Raw genomic sequence first — 17035 nt, 5'->3', positions numbered from 1 at the left:
GTTCGTATGTTTTGGTGTCAAACAACAACTAATGTCTTCTGAAATGTTCCATGTGTTCTCCACTGCTGGTGTTCACACAGTTAACTTAAAGTCTACTTCAAGCTCAGTTAAAGGTGGATTTCAGGTAGAAAAGAGAGCCAGAGAAGCTCAGCTGTAGACTTTAAAGTACAACACTTACACAGAAAATAGGAGCCTTTAGCTTAGCTGGTGCAGGAGCTCCGTGAACTGAAGTTGTTGGTCCTCACAGGGCCGGCCCGAGTCCAGGTCCAGGTCTGACTCCGGGGTCCCAGTCCCAGCCTGGGGTCCTTGCTGCAGGTCCTCCTTCCTCTCTGCCTACTTCCTGTTTATCTGCTGTAAAATAAAGGCCGTCAATGTCCTGGTCTGTGAATCTTTGCCAGTGATGGAGAAACCGAAGCTTTCTGAACCGCTGAACCAACATGAAGCCATCGTGTTGAAATGGTTCAGTGTTTCAAAGCATTTGATCAAATTAATTATGGCGCCATCTGCTGGCCACCCTTCAACACAGCATTTAAAGGGCCGGGTGTTATAAAACAGAGACACTGTTCTGCAGAACAATAAAGGTTCCATGTGCATCTTTAAATGTTTGACTGTTTTATTAGAGACATTAATAATATGCTTGTGTTATAACGTGATTGTGCCATCATAAAATACTGTATGTAATAGAGATATGCTTTAGTAAGATTTATAGAAAGGTTGAAAGATGTTTATTTAACAACAAGATGATTTCAGCTGAGTTGGGCTTCAGTCTGTTCCTCTTCTTTGTTACGACCCCTCCAGCTTTTCACTCGGCACAGAAGTAGCTGGCACATCCTCCTGACTGCCGGGACAGAAAAGTGTTGCCACATCACTATTTTCTTCATCTTTCCCAACTGTTTGGGAGGCAGTAACAATAATAATCATCAAATGTTCCTTTCAGGTTCCCACATTTCCATCAGCTCAGTCGTCTCTGACTGAATCACACTGACAGCTTCTCATTTCCACTGATGGATTTAAAGATTAAAAGATGAAAGATTTACACATTAAAAGTCAGTTTTTAAAGGCAGAAAATGAAGCCGAGAGAATAAAACTGGTGTCAAACTTTAGACTGTGGCTGTTGTTTAAGTTCAGATGGAACTGAAGGTTTAAGGATCGTTTCCATTACTGATCATTTCTAACCCAACTTTAACATGGTTATTCCAAAGGAAGAAAAACACAGAATACAAACACATCATCATCATCATCATCATCAGGGTGCAGTCAGAGTCTCTCTGCACACAAGCTGCTGCTGCTTCATCCTGTGGATCATCAGGACACAGATCATCCTCTCAGCTCACATCGTCCTGTTCACCACTCCCAGCTGTAGAGAGAAGAAGAAAGAAGAGAGGAGATAAACGAGTGTTTCCAGAGCGTCTCTTCCTCAGCTGCCATCAGCTTTAATAAATAAAATAAATAATAAATAAAGTCTGATAAAATACTGCTGAGAGCTGCATGGACCTCCAACCCTCTACTGACCTCAGAGTCTGCAGTTTGCTGTGTGGACTCTCCACAAGATCAGACAGCTCCTTCACTGCTGATTCATTCAGCTTGTTCCTGCTCAGGTCCAGTTCTGTCAGATGGGAGGAGGGGTTGGACTTCAGAGCTGAAGCCAGAGAAGCACAGCTGATCTCTGACAAACTGCAGCTCCTCAATCTGAATAAAGAATAAAACATGTGAGCTGAAGCCAGCAGAGAAAAGGACTCTGAACCAGCTGCTGTCCATCATGGAGGATGAGCAGCTGATCTGTGCTGAGTGCTGACAGAACCAGCTGACATTAACAAAGTGTGCCAGTGCTGCAGGTTATTTTCACCAGCACTCATGGAAATATAGCGTGCAGGAGGTGTCTAAGAAAGGATTGCAGTTCCCACAGTCCCTGAAGGCAGCATGATGGAGGTCCCTTCAGCCTCCTCTGCTGCTCTGGCAGTCAGGATTTAACCCCCCTGTCAGCTGACGTCCGGGCTCTCAAAGCAGGTCAGCAGCAAAAGTTTGAAAGTGAAAAAACGGGTCAGAAGGTGGAAAAAAGTTCAGAATCTGACAGAAAGTTTGTGAATCTGAAAACAGAAAACATCTCAAATATGGACAAATGGGACTAAAGTGTTAATAAAACCTATGAAAGAAGAATGAAACTTACATTCAAAGTGAAATAAACTTCTGCTGCACTTTGAATCTGGTTGTTTGTTCCTCACAGAAAGTGATGAAGCTTCATGTTTCTCAGCCTGCATTCACTCACATGCTGCTCACAGCTCTCTGAGCTCTGACTGAATGAAACAGCTGGAACAGCTGGCACACAGCCGGCAGGGGAACAGAACAGCATGTATCTGCAGTGATGCAGCAGCCCCTGCCTCCCTCCTGCATGGCAGCTCAGTAATCATCCTTTGTGTCTGTGTTGGGCTCACCTGCACAGGGTCGCAGCACTTCACCTGTTCAGCTTCTCTTTGGCTGCACAGCTATCAAACACTGACTCTGCTGCATGTTTTCACACATTTCTCACCTGATGGAAAGCTGCTCACACACACTCACAGCTTCCTTCCATCTGCCGTTACCTAGCAACAAGTTAGCTCACAGCTGTTCTCTCATCCATCGTCCAATCCTGTTATTCTTCTTCTGATAAACTCTTCTCTGTGTTTCCCCCACAGTCACTAAATGTCAGCATCACCTTCAGTTGGCCTTGGCATTGTGTAACAGGGAATTATTGATAGAATTCATGAAATAAAGCTCAACTGAAAGTGATTTCCTTTCAGTTATCAGTGGGAGAAGCTTTCTGGCTGCATTTTGTCATCATGAATGAATCTGACTGAAGACAACTGCTGCTGTGATGAAAGCTGTTTTCTAACCAAGTCAAAGATTGTTCATTTCCAACAGAGTTGGAGGGGAGTTTGTTAGTATCAGCTGATTAATGGGCTGTTGGAAATATTCACCAACTCTGGAGCTCTGGAAGCATCAGCCAGTGATTCTAGATTTGTTTCTGTCTGACAGATTCACTGTTTTCTTATTATTTAATGGATCATCATTTCATCAACTAAAGCCCAGAAGAAGAACACAGACTTTACCATGAAGACCAGCACAACTTTCACATCATATTAATCTGAACACACAACTAAAACATGGTGTCTGACCTCAGAGTCTTCAGTCCACAGTGTGGACTCTGCAGAAAGCTGCTCAGCTCCTTCTCTGCAGAGTCACTGATGTTGTTCTTACTCAGGTTCAGGTCTGTCAGATGGGAGGAGGGGTTGGACTTCAGAGCTGAGACCAGAGAAGCACAGCTGATCTCTGACAAACTGCAGCTCACCAATCTGAATAAAGAATAAAACATGTGAGCTGAAGCCAGCAGAGAAAAGGACTCTGAACCAGCTGCTGTCCATCATGGAGGATGAGCAGCTGATCTGTGCTGAGTGCTGACAGAACCAGCTGACATTAACAAAGTGTGTCAGCGCTGCAGGTTATTTTCACCAGCACTCATGGAAATACAGAGTGCAGGAGTATGGCGTGATCTTTGTGCCACCAGGTTGAGCACGCAGTGACACTGATTTGAGGGCACAGCTCTATCTGAAGGAACAATAATTTTAAGCGTGTGCGTATGAATCTCACACACGCTCGCTCATAAGTGCTCGGACACGCGCTTAACTCTGACAAACTGCTCGCTCGAACGGCTCACTCTGCTCGCGCTCGGCTCTATCTCTCTCCTCGCTCGCGGCTCTGTCTCTGCGCTCGCAACTCTGTTAGTTGTATGTAAATGAGCCACACCACCAGCCAATCAGTGCAGTCTGCAGTGCAGACTCAATTGAACTTCTACCATCACCCTAAAGGAATTAAACTAGATGTTATATTTTTTTTGTCAAACCAGTAACCATTACAGATTAAACCAATAGCACAATTGATCAGTTTAAAGTTTAAAAGTTTAAAAAACCCCACTGTGGGTCAGCTGCTATAGTTCATAACTTACTAGGTAAAAACAACCACTTCAATACTTCAAACATTTAATTTTCTAAGCTGGTGTAGTTTTATTTTTCTACCGTGTTAGATTTTGATCAAATCAAGTTTATTTGTAGCACATTTCATGTACAAAACAATTCAAAGTGCTTTACATAAAATAAAAGCATTGCAGCAGGGAGTGGAAGAAGCATTAAAAATACATAAAAGAATATAAAGAGAAACAAATAAAAAAGTTCATGTTAGGTTTCTTTCTCTAAAATATTTGTGACACCCTACAACAGTAATCAGTAGGCTAACTAGCTAGCACCCAACTACACCAGTTTTAACATGATTATTACAATTCTTCCTCTTTATTTTTTTTTAGTATTTATCACACAAATACCAGTCTGTGAAAACTACCAGTCTGTGATTGGCTGGTGGCGTGGCTCATTTACATACAACTAACAGAGTTGCGAGCGCAGAGACAGAGCCGCGAGCGAGCAGAGAGATAGAGCCGAGCGCGAGCAGAGTGAGCCGTTCGAGCGAGCAGTTTGTCAGAGTTGAGCGCGTGTCCGAGCACCTATGAGCGAGCGTGTGTGGGATTCATACGCACACGCTTAAAATTATTGTTCCTTCAGATAGATCTGTGCCCTCAAATCAGTGTCACTGCGCGCTCAACCTGGTGGCACAAAGATCACGCCATACAGGAGGTGTCTAAGAAAGGATTGCAGTTCCCACAGTCCCTGAAGGCAGCATGATGGGGGTCCCTTCAGCCTCCTCTGCTGCTCTGGCAGTCAGGATTTAACCCCCTGTCAGCTGACGTCCGGGCTCTCAAAGCAGGTCAGCAGCAAACGTTTGAAAGTGAAAAAACGGGTCAGAAGGTGGAAAAAAGTTCAGAATCTGACAGAAAGTTTGTGAATCTGAAAACAGAAAACATCTCAAATATGGACAAATGGGACTAAAGTGTTAATAAAACCTATGAAAGAAGAATGAAACTTACATTCAAAGTGAAATAAACTTCTGCTGCACTTTGAATCTGGTTGTTTGTTCCTCACAGAAAGTGATGAAGCTTCATGTTTCTCAGCCTGCATTCACTCACATGCTGCTCGCAGCTCTCTGAGCTCTGACTGAATGAAACAGCTGGAACAGCTGGCACACAGCCGGCAGGGGAACAGAACAGCATGTATCTGCAGTGATGCAGCAGTCCCTGCCTCCCTCCTGCATGGCAGCTCAGTGATCATCCTTTGTGTCTGTGTTGGGCTCACCTGCACAGGGTCGCAGCACTTCACCTGTTCAGCTTCTCTTTGGCTGCACAGCTATCAAACACTGACTCTGCTGCATGTTTTCACACATTTCTCACCTGATGGAAAGCTGCTCACACACACTCACAGCTTCCTTCCATCTGCCGTTACCTAGCAACAAGTTAGCTCACAGCTGTTCTCTCATCCATGGTCCAATCCTGTTATTCTTCTTCTGATAAACTCTTCTCTGTGTTTCCCCCACAGTCACTAAATGTCAGCATCACCTTCAGTTGGCCTTGGCATTGTGTAACAGGGAATTATTGATAGAATTCATGAAATAAAGCTCAACTGAAAGTGATTTCCTTTCAGTTATCAGTGGGAGAAGCTTTTTGGCTGCATTTTGTCATCATGAATGAATCTGACTGAAGACAACTGCTGCTGTGATGAAAGCTGTTTTCTAACCAAGTCAAAGATTGTTCATTTCCAACAGAGTTGGAGGGGAGTTTGTTAGTATCAGCTGATTAATGGGCTGTTGGAAATATTCACCAACTCTGGACCTCTGGAAGCATCAGCCAGTGATTCTAGATTTGTTTCTGTCTGACAGATTCACTGTTTTCTTATTATTTAATAGATCATCATTTCATCAACTAAAGCCCAGAAGAAGAACACAGACTTTACCATGAAGACCAGCACAACTTTCACATCATATTAATCTGAACACACAACTAAAACATGGTGTCTGACCTCAGAGTCTTCAGTCCACAGTGTGGACTCTGCAGAAAGCTGCTCAGCTCCTTCTCTGCAGAGTCTCTGATGTTGTTCTCACTCAGGTCCAGTTCTGTCAGATGGGAGGAGGGGTTGGACTTCAGAGCAGAGACCAGAGAAGCACAGCTGATCTCTGACAACCTGCAGCTCCACAATCTGAATAAAGAATAATCAAATCAGAATGCCTTTATTTGTCATTGTACATGGTACAGCGAGATTTAAAGCCACCAAAACAGTACAAAGAGAAAATAAAATTTTTAAAAATATATATATAAGTATGTACAATAAGGGAAGGGTGTTAGATGCAACAGTTTTACTTACGGTAAATAAAATAAATAGAATAAAATATGGTGTTAGTGGTGATAGATAAATAAGGTGTAAAGCCTGGTTTATAGTCGGCAACGCAAGCCGCAACGCAAGCCCTTGCGCGGTTGCCAGCCCCCCCTTGCGTGCTTGCGTGTGTCACCTCAATTTCTTAACTTCACGCAAGACGCAAGCGCAAGCCACTGGCTGTGGTCGAAACCGCCTACTACTTGATCGATCTGACAGTATGCAGAGCGTTTACACACAGTGCACTTCACTCCTGCCCGAGCCGAAATCAGCCGGCCTGAAAAGCTGATTTCCCTTAAGCTATAAACTCTGTAAATATATAACTTTAGCAACATTTGAAACATTTTCAGGCGAGAAAGTAGTCGTTTAGACCCCCAAGGTGTTGAAAATCTGACAAAATACCGGCTATTTACAAAAAGAAGAAGAAGAAGCATGAATCTATGGAAGAGAGACTTGCCAAAGAGCTCCTGGCGGTGAATTTCCTTTCATCGTAGTAGGCTTGTCATTGAAAAAAACCCGCTACTCCACCTACTGTCCTGGCGGTGAATCGCCACGCAGCACACGCAACCGCCGACAAAATAAATGAAGTATAAACGTCTTGAGCCATTAACATACGCGCAAGACGCAAGCGCAAAGGCAGTTAAAAGAAGTATAACTCAGCCTTAAGGTGTGAGCTGAAGTCAACAGAGAAAAGGACTCTGAACCAGCTGCTGTCCATCATGGAGGATGAGGAGCTGATCTGTGCTGAGTGCTGACAGAACCAGCTGACATTAACAAAGTGTGTCAGTGCTGCAGGTTATTTTCACCAGCACTCATGGAAATATAGAGTGCAGGAGGTGTCTAAGAAAGGATTGCAGTTCCCACAGTCCCTGAAGGCAGCATGATGGGGGTCCCTTCAGCCTCCTCTGCTCTTCTGGCAGTCAGGATTTAACCCCCCTGTCAGCTGACGTCCGGGCTCTCAAAGCAGGTCAGCAGCAAAAGTTTGAAAGTGAAAAAACGGGTCAGAAGGTGGAAAAAAGTTCAGAATCTGACAGAAAGTTTGTGAATCTGAAAACAGAAAACATCTCAAATATGGACAAATGGGACTAAAGTGTTAATAAAACCTATGAAAGAAGAATGAAACTTACATTCAAAGTGAAATAAACTTCTGCTGCACTTTGAATCTGGTTGTTTGTTCCTCACAGAAAGTGATGAAGCTTCATGTTTCTCAGCCTGCATTCACTCACATGCTGCTCACAGCTCTCTGAGCTCTGACTGAATGAAACAGCTGGAACAGCTGGCACACAGCCGGCAGGGGAACAGAACAGCATGTATCTGCAGTGATGCAGCAGTCCCTGCCTCCCTCCTGCATGGCCGCTCAGTGATCATCCTTTGTGTCTGTGTTGGGCTCACCTGCACAGGGTCGCAGCACTTCACCTGTTCAGCTTCTCTTTGGCTGCACAGCTATCAAACACTGACTCTGCTGCATGTTTTCACACATTTCTCACCTGATGGAAAGCTGCTCACACACACTCACAGCTTCCTTCCATCTGCCGTTACCTAGCAACAAGTTAGCTCACAGCTGTATTATCAGCTGCTATCAGCTGATTAATGGGCTGTTGGAAATATTCACCAACTCTGGAGCTCTGGAAGCATCAGCCAGTGATTCTAGATTTGTTTCTGTAAAACAGATTCACTGTTTTCTTATTATTTAATGGATCATCATTTCATCAACTAAAGCCCAGAAGAAGAACACAGACTTTACCATGAAGACCAGCACAACTTTCACATCATATTAATCTGAACACACAACTAAAACATGGTGTCTGACCTCAGAGTCTTCAGTCCACAGTGTGGACTCTGCAGAAAGCTGCTCAGCTCCTTCTCTACAGAGTCACTGATGGTGTTCTGACTCAGGTCCAGTTCTGTCAGATGGGAGGGGTTGGACTTCAGAGCTGAGACCAGAGAAGCCCAGCTGATCTCTGACAACATGCAGTTCACCAATCTGAATAAAGAATAAAACATGTGAGCTGAAGCCAACAGGATGCAGGCTGAAACTGACTTTAATCAGCTATATGTGCCTTTCCAAATATCATATTTGGATCCGGCTCTGCCACTAGTGCTCATCTTTGGAAATGATTCAGTTATTTTACCACATTATTTAAACCACTAGTAAAGCAAGAATGAACATTTGGAAGCAGAAGCAAGGGAAATAAGTACTGAGATGAGTGTGTGCAGCATGTTCTTCTTCTGTGGTGTAATTCTGAATTCCTCTCTGGTTTCTGCACTTTTTGATGGATTCTTTTAGCACGTGATCCTCTCAACTTTGGTGATTTTTCATCCTTCATGTTTAAAATAAAGTGCAGAGTCAGCGCTTTGCCATTTCCTCCAGTCTGTCACTAATTACTGGGTGGAGGCTAAAGCCCAAAGCAGACTGAGTCGTTGGAGTTAAAGTGACTGAACTCTGCACATTTGTCCTGTTCAAATGAGCAGCAGAAGCAGCAGATCTGTCAGTTTGTTGCAGTTTAATCTGCATCCAGCTTTCATAACTTTACTGATCAAACATCTCTCAGATGGACCAGAAAGGTGAGTCAAAGCTACATTTCAGCTGCTCCATGTTTACCTCTGATCTAAAGTGTTTTCTCTCCTTTTATGACTGAAGAAAAATGATTTTTACCAGGATCATTTTTCTAAGGAACAGCTCTGCTTCAGTGTGTGAAAGTGAGGAAAGAATTGCTTTGGCAGGTGAAAAGGATGGAAGGGAGGATTCATTCAGACATGTGGAAACACTGAATGTTTGGATATTTCCACACATCACTAAATCATTTAAACTAAAACAGAAGAAGTAAAAGAGCTGCAGTGAACTGACCTCAGAGCCTCCAGTCTGCAGTTTGGACTTTCCAGTGCAGCAGACAGATGTTCCACTGCTGGATCCGACAGCTGGTTGTAACTCAGGTCCAGTTGTTTCAGATGGGAGGGGTTGGACTTTAAAGCAGAGGTCACAACTTCATAGTCAGTCTCTGAGAGTTTAGTTCTAACAAGTCTGTGATGAGAGAAAATGTGACATCAGTTCTACTAAAATCAGACAATCTGCACTATAAACACCAGCTGAACTCATATTCTAACTGAACACAGTGATGTGAATGTAATGTCCTCTGATGAACATCTGTTCTTCACATCTGTGATTGATCTCATCTTCCTATGTTTGACACGACATCATTAATCTCTTCAGTCTTTCAGACCTGAGCTCCTTTAAACTGACTTTTCTTCATTATTTTCTCTAATCTGCAGATAAAGAAGGAAATGTGGTATCACATTCAGACTGAAAACATGTTTGATCTGATCCCAAAGTCAGAATAAGGACGTCTTGTTCAGAAAACCATTTTTACATTCTTACATCTTTCATTTGACTCCAGAATCTTTATAAAAAGTTCAGCTTATTGAACATTTCCAGCTGAAAGATGATCTCTTTGCTAACCACTGTCAGCTGGGACTGTTCACACCCATATACAGGAAGAATCCACTCTAAGAAGCTTCTAAGCACCAGTTAGCTTCTCCAGGGGTCTGAAAGCTGCCACAGAGCAACATCATTATGTCTCCGGAGACATCAGCTCCAACACTGCAGGCTGTACGCTTTGAGCTTTCCCCTCGTATATTTACATTCTGTGCAAAGGCCACAGTTCACGCCGTCTTCTCAGATGATGGCGTCTACGTTTCACTGCAGATGGATGTCTTAATATCTCTAATCTGCAGCTATAAAAGCTGCTAGCATTCAGTACTGTGCCGTGGTCTGAGTCCACATTTCAAACCGTTTGTGGAAATCATGGACGTGGTGTCCTCCGGGCTAAAGAGGAAAAGGAGCATCCAGATTGTACCAGAGCAAAGTTCCAAAGCCAGCATCTGTGATGGTGTGGGGCTGTGTTGGTGCTAGGGCTGTCGCGATAACCGCAAAATGCAATCACCGCGGTGCTGAGAGGACCTCCGCGGTGCGTGTCCAGGCCACCGCCACCACCGCCCACCGCATGCCCGCTTGCACGCGCAGAACAACTCGAGAAACTAAACGAGTTTTTAAGACTGCACAGTAGATACAAAGCGACTGACAGAACTGATACTTTTTAAAGCCAGCACAGTAATAATGATGCATTGTATATTCCCCGCAAGGCAGGACAAACACATTAACACAGCGAGGTGCCGCGTTTCTGTCGTCATCTTTGCATGTAGGCACCGCACACGCACACACGTCTGCATGCTACTCGTTGTGGTCTCATTCTCCCTCAGCAGCTGATATTACAAGAATATGCCTACTCAGTGTCGTAGAAATAGAAGTTAAAATAAAATGCAGTGGCCTACCTTTATCTCGGCTTTACTCCTCTGCCTAGTCCGGACACTTTATGGCTTTGAATCTTCCCTTATTATCCATGTTTACCGTTGTAAATGCCACCGTCTAATATCGACAATAAACTAGCTTCCACAGAACCACAGCTTGGTGTGCACATTTGCTGTTGGGAAATACCTGATCATTTCAACAAAACTGTGTGAAACTATTAAATAAAAAATAAAAAAAATTTAAAAAAAAGTTAAAAAAATGTGCCGGGGTTGGTTGGTCGGCGGCAGTCTGTTAAAAAAAACTGTATCCCGGACACGTGAGCTCAACTGCTGCCCTGATCTGCTTCGTTTTTCTCCGTCATTACTAAACGAAACGTGCGCAGGTCTGCAACAATGTTGATTTTTGCCATGTGGCACTGGCAACAATGTTGCAGAACTGGGGTATGCGCTGCTTGATCTCCGCTATGTTGGTCTGTGAGCGAGTAAATGACAGGCAAAGCAAAGTGAAATGTCAGAATCGCTGGGAAAAAAAGACGGATTATGCGCTCGATTTTCATCTAACATTGCATGTCGTGGAAAGTAGCTTAATGAACAAAAATGCGATATCACCGCATACCGCGCTGTTTAGCGGCTATGAGTCACCGCGGTGGGAATTCCCTCACCGCGACAGCCCTAGTTGGTGCCCATGGCGTGGGTAACCTGCACATCTGTGAGGGCGCCATTAATGCTGAAAGCTCCAAACAGGAGCAACACGGCTTTTTCAGGGACGTCCTGCTTATTTCAGCAAGACGATGCCAGGCCGCATTCTGCAGGTGTGCCAGCAGCGTGGCTTCATAGGAGCAGAGTGCAGGAACTAAACTGGCCCGCCTGCAGTCCACACCTGTCTCCCATTGAAAATGTGCGGCACATTATGAAGTAAAAGATATGACGGCAGAGACTGTTGAGCCAAAGCTTTCACAATCAATCCCTCCAACAGCCAACAATGAAATGACCCGACTGAGGCCGCTCACCTATAAAACCTTCTGCTGATCCAACCATCACAATTTTACCAACAAAAACTTTTATTCTGACAAATGCTCTTAATGATCCAGTTCAGTAAAACTTTAAACCCCCAAAATACTTGTTCCAACATATTCCCACAGATTTCTGTTGCATCATTTCCAGTGAGCTGGGAACTGGGCCCAATCTGTCCAAGATTCTCTCCTGTGAGTCAGGTTGCCATGGAAACACTCTTTATGTGCCGATCTGAAAAACTGGGCAGATTTCCTAGCTTCTGGTTGTGTTGGGGACCGGCCATGTGGGCCTAAAGCAGGCCTACATGGGAAACAGTGCAAACAGCAGGTTAATGCTGGCTTCCTGTCTCCAACAGTAGGTCTGCTGCTGTGAAGCACATGTGAGCAGCAACTGTGGGAAAGGTCCAGATGAACCTGTCTGCAGGTTCTCCAGAACATCTCTGCTGTTCATGTGCAGAAACGGCTTTTAGGGAACTAAGCTACTAATCTACACTGACTCATGAAGTCAATGAACACATCAACTCACCGAGCCTTTTTGCAGTTCCTCACAGCTGGAATCAGCCTCCTTCGTCCCTCAGCTGTTGTGTTGTACTTCTTCAGGTCGAACTCATCCAGAACCTCCTCTGACATCTGCAGCATGTAGGCCAGAGCTGAGCACTGGATCTCAGAGAGTTTCTCCTCTGATCTGTTCTCTGACTTCAGGAACTCTTGGATCTCCTGATGAACTGAGGGGTCGTTCATCTCCATCAGACAGTGGAAGATGTTGATGCTTCTGTCAGGAGAAATTTTAGACGCGTTAATCTTCTTCAGGTTGTTGATGACTCTCTGGATGGTTTCTGGACTGTTCTGTGTCTGACCCAGCAGGCCTGCTAAGAGTCTCTGGTTGGACTCCACAGAGAGGCCATGAAGGAAGCGGACAAACAGGTCCAGGTGGCCATTTTTACTGTGAAAGGATTTCTCTATGACTCTCTTCAGGAAGTGATTCAGAGATAAGTAACGGTATTTTTCTCCGAGGAAGCTCTTCAGCACCTCCTCCTTCCTGTTGGTGTAGCAGTGCATCATGTAGACTGCAGCCAGAAACTCCTGAACACTCAGATGAACAAAGCAGTAAACTGGTTTCTGGAAGATCCCACACTCTCTTTTGAAGATCTCTGTACAAACTCCTGAATACAGCGATGCCTCTGGGACATCCAGGCCACACTGCTCCAGGTCTTCTTGGTAGAACATGATGTTTCCTTTCTCCAGATGTTCAAACGCCAGCCTCCCCAGCTTCAGAAGAACGTCCCCGTCAGCCTCCGTCAGCCCCTGTGGACCCGCCTCAGGTCCCTGGAGGTACTTGTTCTTCTTCCTCTGTGTCTGAACCAGCAGGAAGTGGGAGTACATGTCAGTGGTGGTCTTGGGCAGCTCTGCTCTCTGCTCGGGGGTCAACATGTGCTCCAGAACTGTAGCAGTGATCCAGCAGAAGACTGGGATTCCACACATGATGTGGAGGTTCCTGGATGCCTGGATGTGGGAGCTGATTCTGCTGGACCGCTCTTCATCTCTGAACCTCCTCCTGAAGTACTCCTCCTTCTGGGAATCGGTGAAGCCTCGTACTTCTGTTACCCTGGCGACACACGCAGGAGGGATCCGATTGGCCGCTGCGGGCCGTGTGGTTATCCAGAGGCGAGCCGAGGGAAGCAGGTTCCCCCTGATGAGGTTTGTCAGCAGCACGCTGACTGATGACTTCTGGGTGAGCTCAGACACAACCTGACAGCTGAACTCCAGAGACAGTCTGCTTTCATCCAGGCCGTCCAGGATGAACAGAAGTGTGCAGCCGGCCAGCTGCTCTGCTGGGAGCTGCTGTAATGTTGGATGGAAAACATGGAGCAGCGTGAGAAGACTGTGCTGCTGCTCTCTGATCAGGTTCAGCTCCCTGAAGGAAAGCAGAATCACCACACTGACATCCTGGTTCTCCAGGCCCTCTGCCCAGTCCAGAGTGAACTTCAGCACTGAGAAGGTTTTTCCAACACCAGCGACGCCGTTGGTCAGAACCACTCTGATGGCCCCCTGCTGCTCAGCTAAGGCTTTAAAGATGTCCTGGCACCTGATGGGAGTGTCATGGCGGATCTTGGAAGCCGTCTCCAGCTGCCTCACCTCATGTTGGGTATTAACCTCTTCACTCCGCCCCTCTGTGATGTAGAGCTCAGTGTAGATCCTGCTGAGGAGGGTTCCACCTCCTGCTCCATCACTTCCTTCAGTCACATGTTCACATCTCCTCCTCAGACTCATCTTATGTTCATCTAAAACCTCCTGCAGACCAGCATCTGCTGACCAAAGAACAAATGAGACCAAACACAAACAGATTAGATTCAATTCATCACGGTTTGTTCCACTTTATCTGTCTTGTGTTCTGTGTCTGAATTTAGACCCAGTGCCTCCAAACTGTGTGAACAAACACACTGAAAAAAGGGACTTTTTGGTGAAGTAAACTATTTCAGAGTCATAATTTCTACCTTGTATTTTTAAGATTCAGTAAGAACTTGAGTTTAAGTAAAATTAAACATTTTATTAACGTAATACATTAATTATCGGGGGAAGAGTAAGTTTTACTTAGGTTTCCTCATATAATTTAAATGTTTAATAGTTGCATGTACATAAACCTAGAAATACTACATAAACTTTACTGTGAAAGTGTATCGTTTTGAAATGCCTGCACGATGCATGTGCACAGTACAACAGGATTGGCGGTCATCCATACTTTAGGTGCAGGACCACAGAGCGAGAGGGAGCACGAACGATTCATTTCACAGGTAAGTTATTACTGTTCCGTTTTAAATTTGTGATAATATATAAGTCTGTATGTAGTTAGACGCAATATATGTCACTGTTCATAGGTTAATTAATTAAGATTTCAAGGCAGGTGGAAAAATTAAGAGTCTGCCTGACCAAAACAATTTTTGTTATCTCAATCTGGCTCCCCTGTGCTGGCCTTGGCTGCCAGCTGCAAACTTTTTCTCCTGTTCCATCGCTTTCAAGGACAATGGCCTGAGAGTGTTTTACAGATCTACTTGCAAACACTCACACACACTCACACACACACACTCACTGATTAAAATACGCAATTCTCACACCTCTTCACCGGTCCCAATGCTTGATGTTGTGTTTATGTTTAGCTTTTTTTGTGCTGAGGTTTTTTTGCAATTTCAAACTATCCTGGTAAGGGTAAAGTGTGAAATATGATTTTTTTTCTCCTCTCACCTAACGTGGTACCTTTCTTCTATCTGGCAGCGCTCATCACTGAGCTGTATGGCCACGGTCACCCATCTCCCTTGTTTTGTTTTTATGTTGTCTGTCTGGATGGGTGTACTGGAACTGCTTGTAATTTCCCCCTCGGGGATTCATAAAGTATCTCGAATTGAATATAACTAATTTAAAGTTAGCATAACGCCACATTGGTCAGTGTTGGCCTGTAAGTGTGTGTGTGTGTGGGGGGGGTTATTTTACTCAGGATTCATGTTTTTGCAGTTTTTCGTCTAGTTGGGCCCACGACACCTCCAGGAGGCTAGAAAATGACCACTGGCGTCCCAGAGTCACCCCTGCTAGCAATTACTGCTCCTCACACCACAACAACCATCTTTTACAGCCACAAGCTTCCTCAGCCTCTCACCAACTCCACACCAGTCACAGCGGGGTGGGGATGCAAACCCTGGTTCAGGTAGGGGGTAATTAAAGTATAAAGGGTGCCAGAGGTGGAGGAAGGACAAGACACACTAGCAGATTCAGCAGACAAACTCACCTAAACAGTCCTATAATCAGCAAAAATGCCAGCAGAAACAAAGCCTTACAACTCACTCAAAGCCAACTTACTCAAAGCCAACTCACCCAAAATGGCCGCCTGATTTCAAAAGGATCACATGGGCCAAACCCTCCACTTAAATATCCTGAATTTCTTCTTTGCTTCTTCCAAGAGTCTGTTTACCCTAAGTGCTCCCCCTGCTGGGCCCCCAGCTGCTATTTTGCTTTTTGACTTTACTGCCTCATCTGACACCTCCTTCACAATTTTCCTCACACTCTGTCCACTTACACCCAGCTCCCTCAACAATGAGACAACAGACTTTGCAACAAATCCTCTACATCCTACTTCCACTGGACAGATTCTAACTTTCCATCCTCGCTGCTCTGCTTCTGCCCCCAACTCCACATATCTAAGCTTTTTCCTTTCATATGCTTCTGCTACTAATTCCTCCCAAGGAACAGTCAGCTCTATGAAATAGACTCTAATTCTACTCCTAGACCACAAGACTCTATCAGGCCTTAGATTTGTAGAGGCTATCTCCTGGGGAACAACAAGCTTATTTCCTAAATCTACCTGCATCTCCCAATCACAAGCATCCTCCAAGCTGCCGTGCCTCCTTATCGTCTCATTAACTTTCTCCCCCTCTTGAACAAACTGAATTGCAACTCTCTTCACCTTAGACCCTCCTAAGTTTACCTGCCTTCGTTTATCTTCAATACCTGCAGCTAAGCTTCTTAATACTTGGTCATGTCGCCATGTATACCTTGTTGTGACAGACTAACCTTACAACCTGACAAAATATGCCTTACGGTGCGTTCACACCAAACGCAAATGCGAATATTCGCACCGCCTTCATCGTGCGATCGTTGCCGCAGGTGTAAATTAAATTCCATCGCCTCAAACGCCTCTTTCGCGCGAGTAAAAAACGAGTGAATAGCTCAAGGGGCTATCCATGGCTGGTATAAGTACCATCGCGTCCTTGTACCTGCTGTGGCAGTCCGAGATTCGTCTGAAATGCACACGCCGTCAGTGACATCATCCGGTGGTGCATTCAGCTCGGATAATTTCACCGCCTTCTCCAGGAGTTGCGTCTGGATGACGGCCGACTCCAGCGGCACCCCAGGCCCACCAGGACCCAGCCCGACGACCCGCTCGGGAGGACCGGCGCCGCGATCTCTCGGCAGGACATCATGCCACAGGCGCCCCGCAGATGAAACGGAGCCGCGGCCCAGCTGCGGGGCGCCTGGTTGGTGTCTTGCCGAGAGATCAGGGCACCGATCCTCCCGAGCGGGTCGTCGGGCTGGGTCCTGGTGGGCCTGCGGTGCCGCTGGAGGCGGCCGTCATCCAGACTGAACTCCTGGAGAAGGCGGTGATTTAATTTTTTTATTTTATTTAGTCAGGGACCATGTGCAAAGTACATTAATTACAAAGTAAAGAGATGACCTGCACCAGATTGTAGCTTAGAAGCTAATTTCCATCTGCAGTCCCATCTGCATGTCACAAACAGCGCCTGTCCATCTGTCTCCACGTCACTGTCGTCCAGAATCTCAACGCTGATAGGCTGTCTGGTGCGAATATTTCGCCAAAGTTGGATTTTTTGAACTCGCGCGAATCGCATACTTTCACTCGCGCGGCGGCCACCGCACCGCGCCTCA

General features: G+C 45.4%; 2 protein-coding genes and 1 long non-coding RNA gene across 5 annotated transcripts in view; 1 reads left to right on the top strand and 2 right to left on the bottom strand.

The window, feature by feature from the left end:
- The window catches only part of LOC142388931 (uncharacterized), a 406360-nt gene that overhangs the window by 185240 nt on the left and 204085 nt on the right, over positions 1 to 17035 (top strand). The window lies entirely within an intron of this gene.
- The window catches only part of LOC142388697 (NACHT, LRR and PYD domains-containing protein 12-like), a 199095-nt gene that overhangs the window by 45384 nt on the left and 136676 nt on the right, over positions 1 to 17035 (bottom strand). The gene's annotated exons all lie outside the window — the stretch shown is intronic.
- Positions 596 to 3447, bottom strand: LOC142388913 (ribonuclease inhibitor-like). Its single transcript, XM_075474486.1, has 3 exons — positions 3153 to 3447; positions 1513 to 1689; positions 596 to 1357 (listed from the first exon to the last, which is right to left on the bottom strand). The coding sequence occupies exons 1-3, from the start codon at positions 3347 to 3349 to the stop codon at positions 1345 to 1347; spliced, it is 387 nt and encodes a 128-aa protein (XP_075330601.1). The 5' UTR covers positions 3350 to 3447; the 3' UTR covers positions 596 to 1344.

This window comes from Odontesthes bonariensis, chromosome 2 (genome assembly GCF_027942865.1).
Source record: "Odontesthes bonariensis isolate fOdoBon6 chromosome 2, fOdoBon6.hap1, whole genome shotgun sequence".
Lineage (NCBI taxonomy): Eukaryota > Metazoa > Chordata > Actinopteri > Atheriniformes > Atherinopsidae > Odontesthes > Odontesthes bonariensis.
Note: the sequence above shows the minus strand (reverse complement) of the source record. Positions and strands in the feature narration are given on the sequence as shown.

Excerpts from the sequence above, each read along its gene's own strand:
- LOC142388913 (XM_075474486.1), bottom strand. The coding sequence starts at position 3,349 with ATGTTTTATTCTTTATTCAGATTGGTGAGCTGCAGTTTGTCAGAGATC. Across the intron at positions 1,690-3,152 it reads TGTGGACTGAAGACTCTGAG|ATTGAGGAGCTGCAGTTTGT; the intron begins GTCAGACACCAT and ends TTCTTTATTCAG.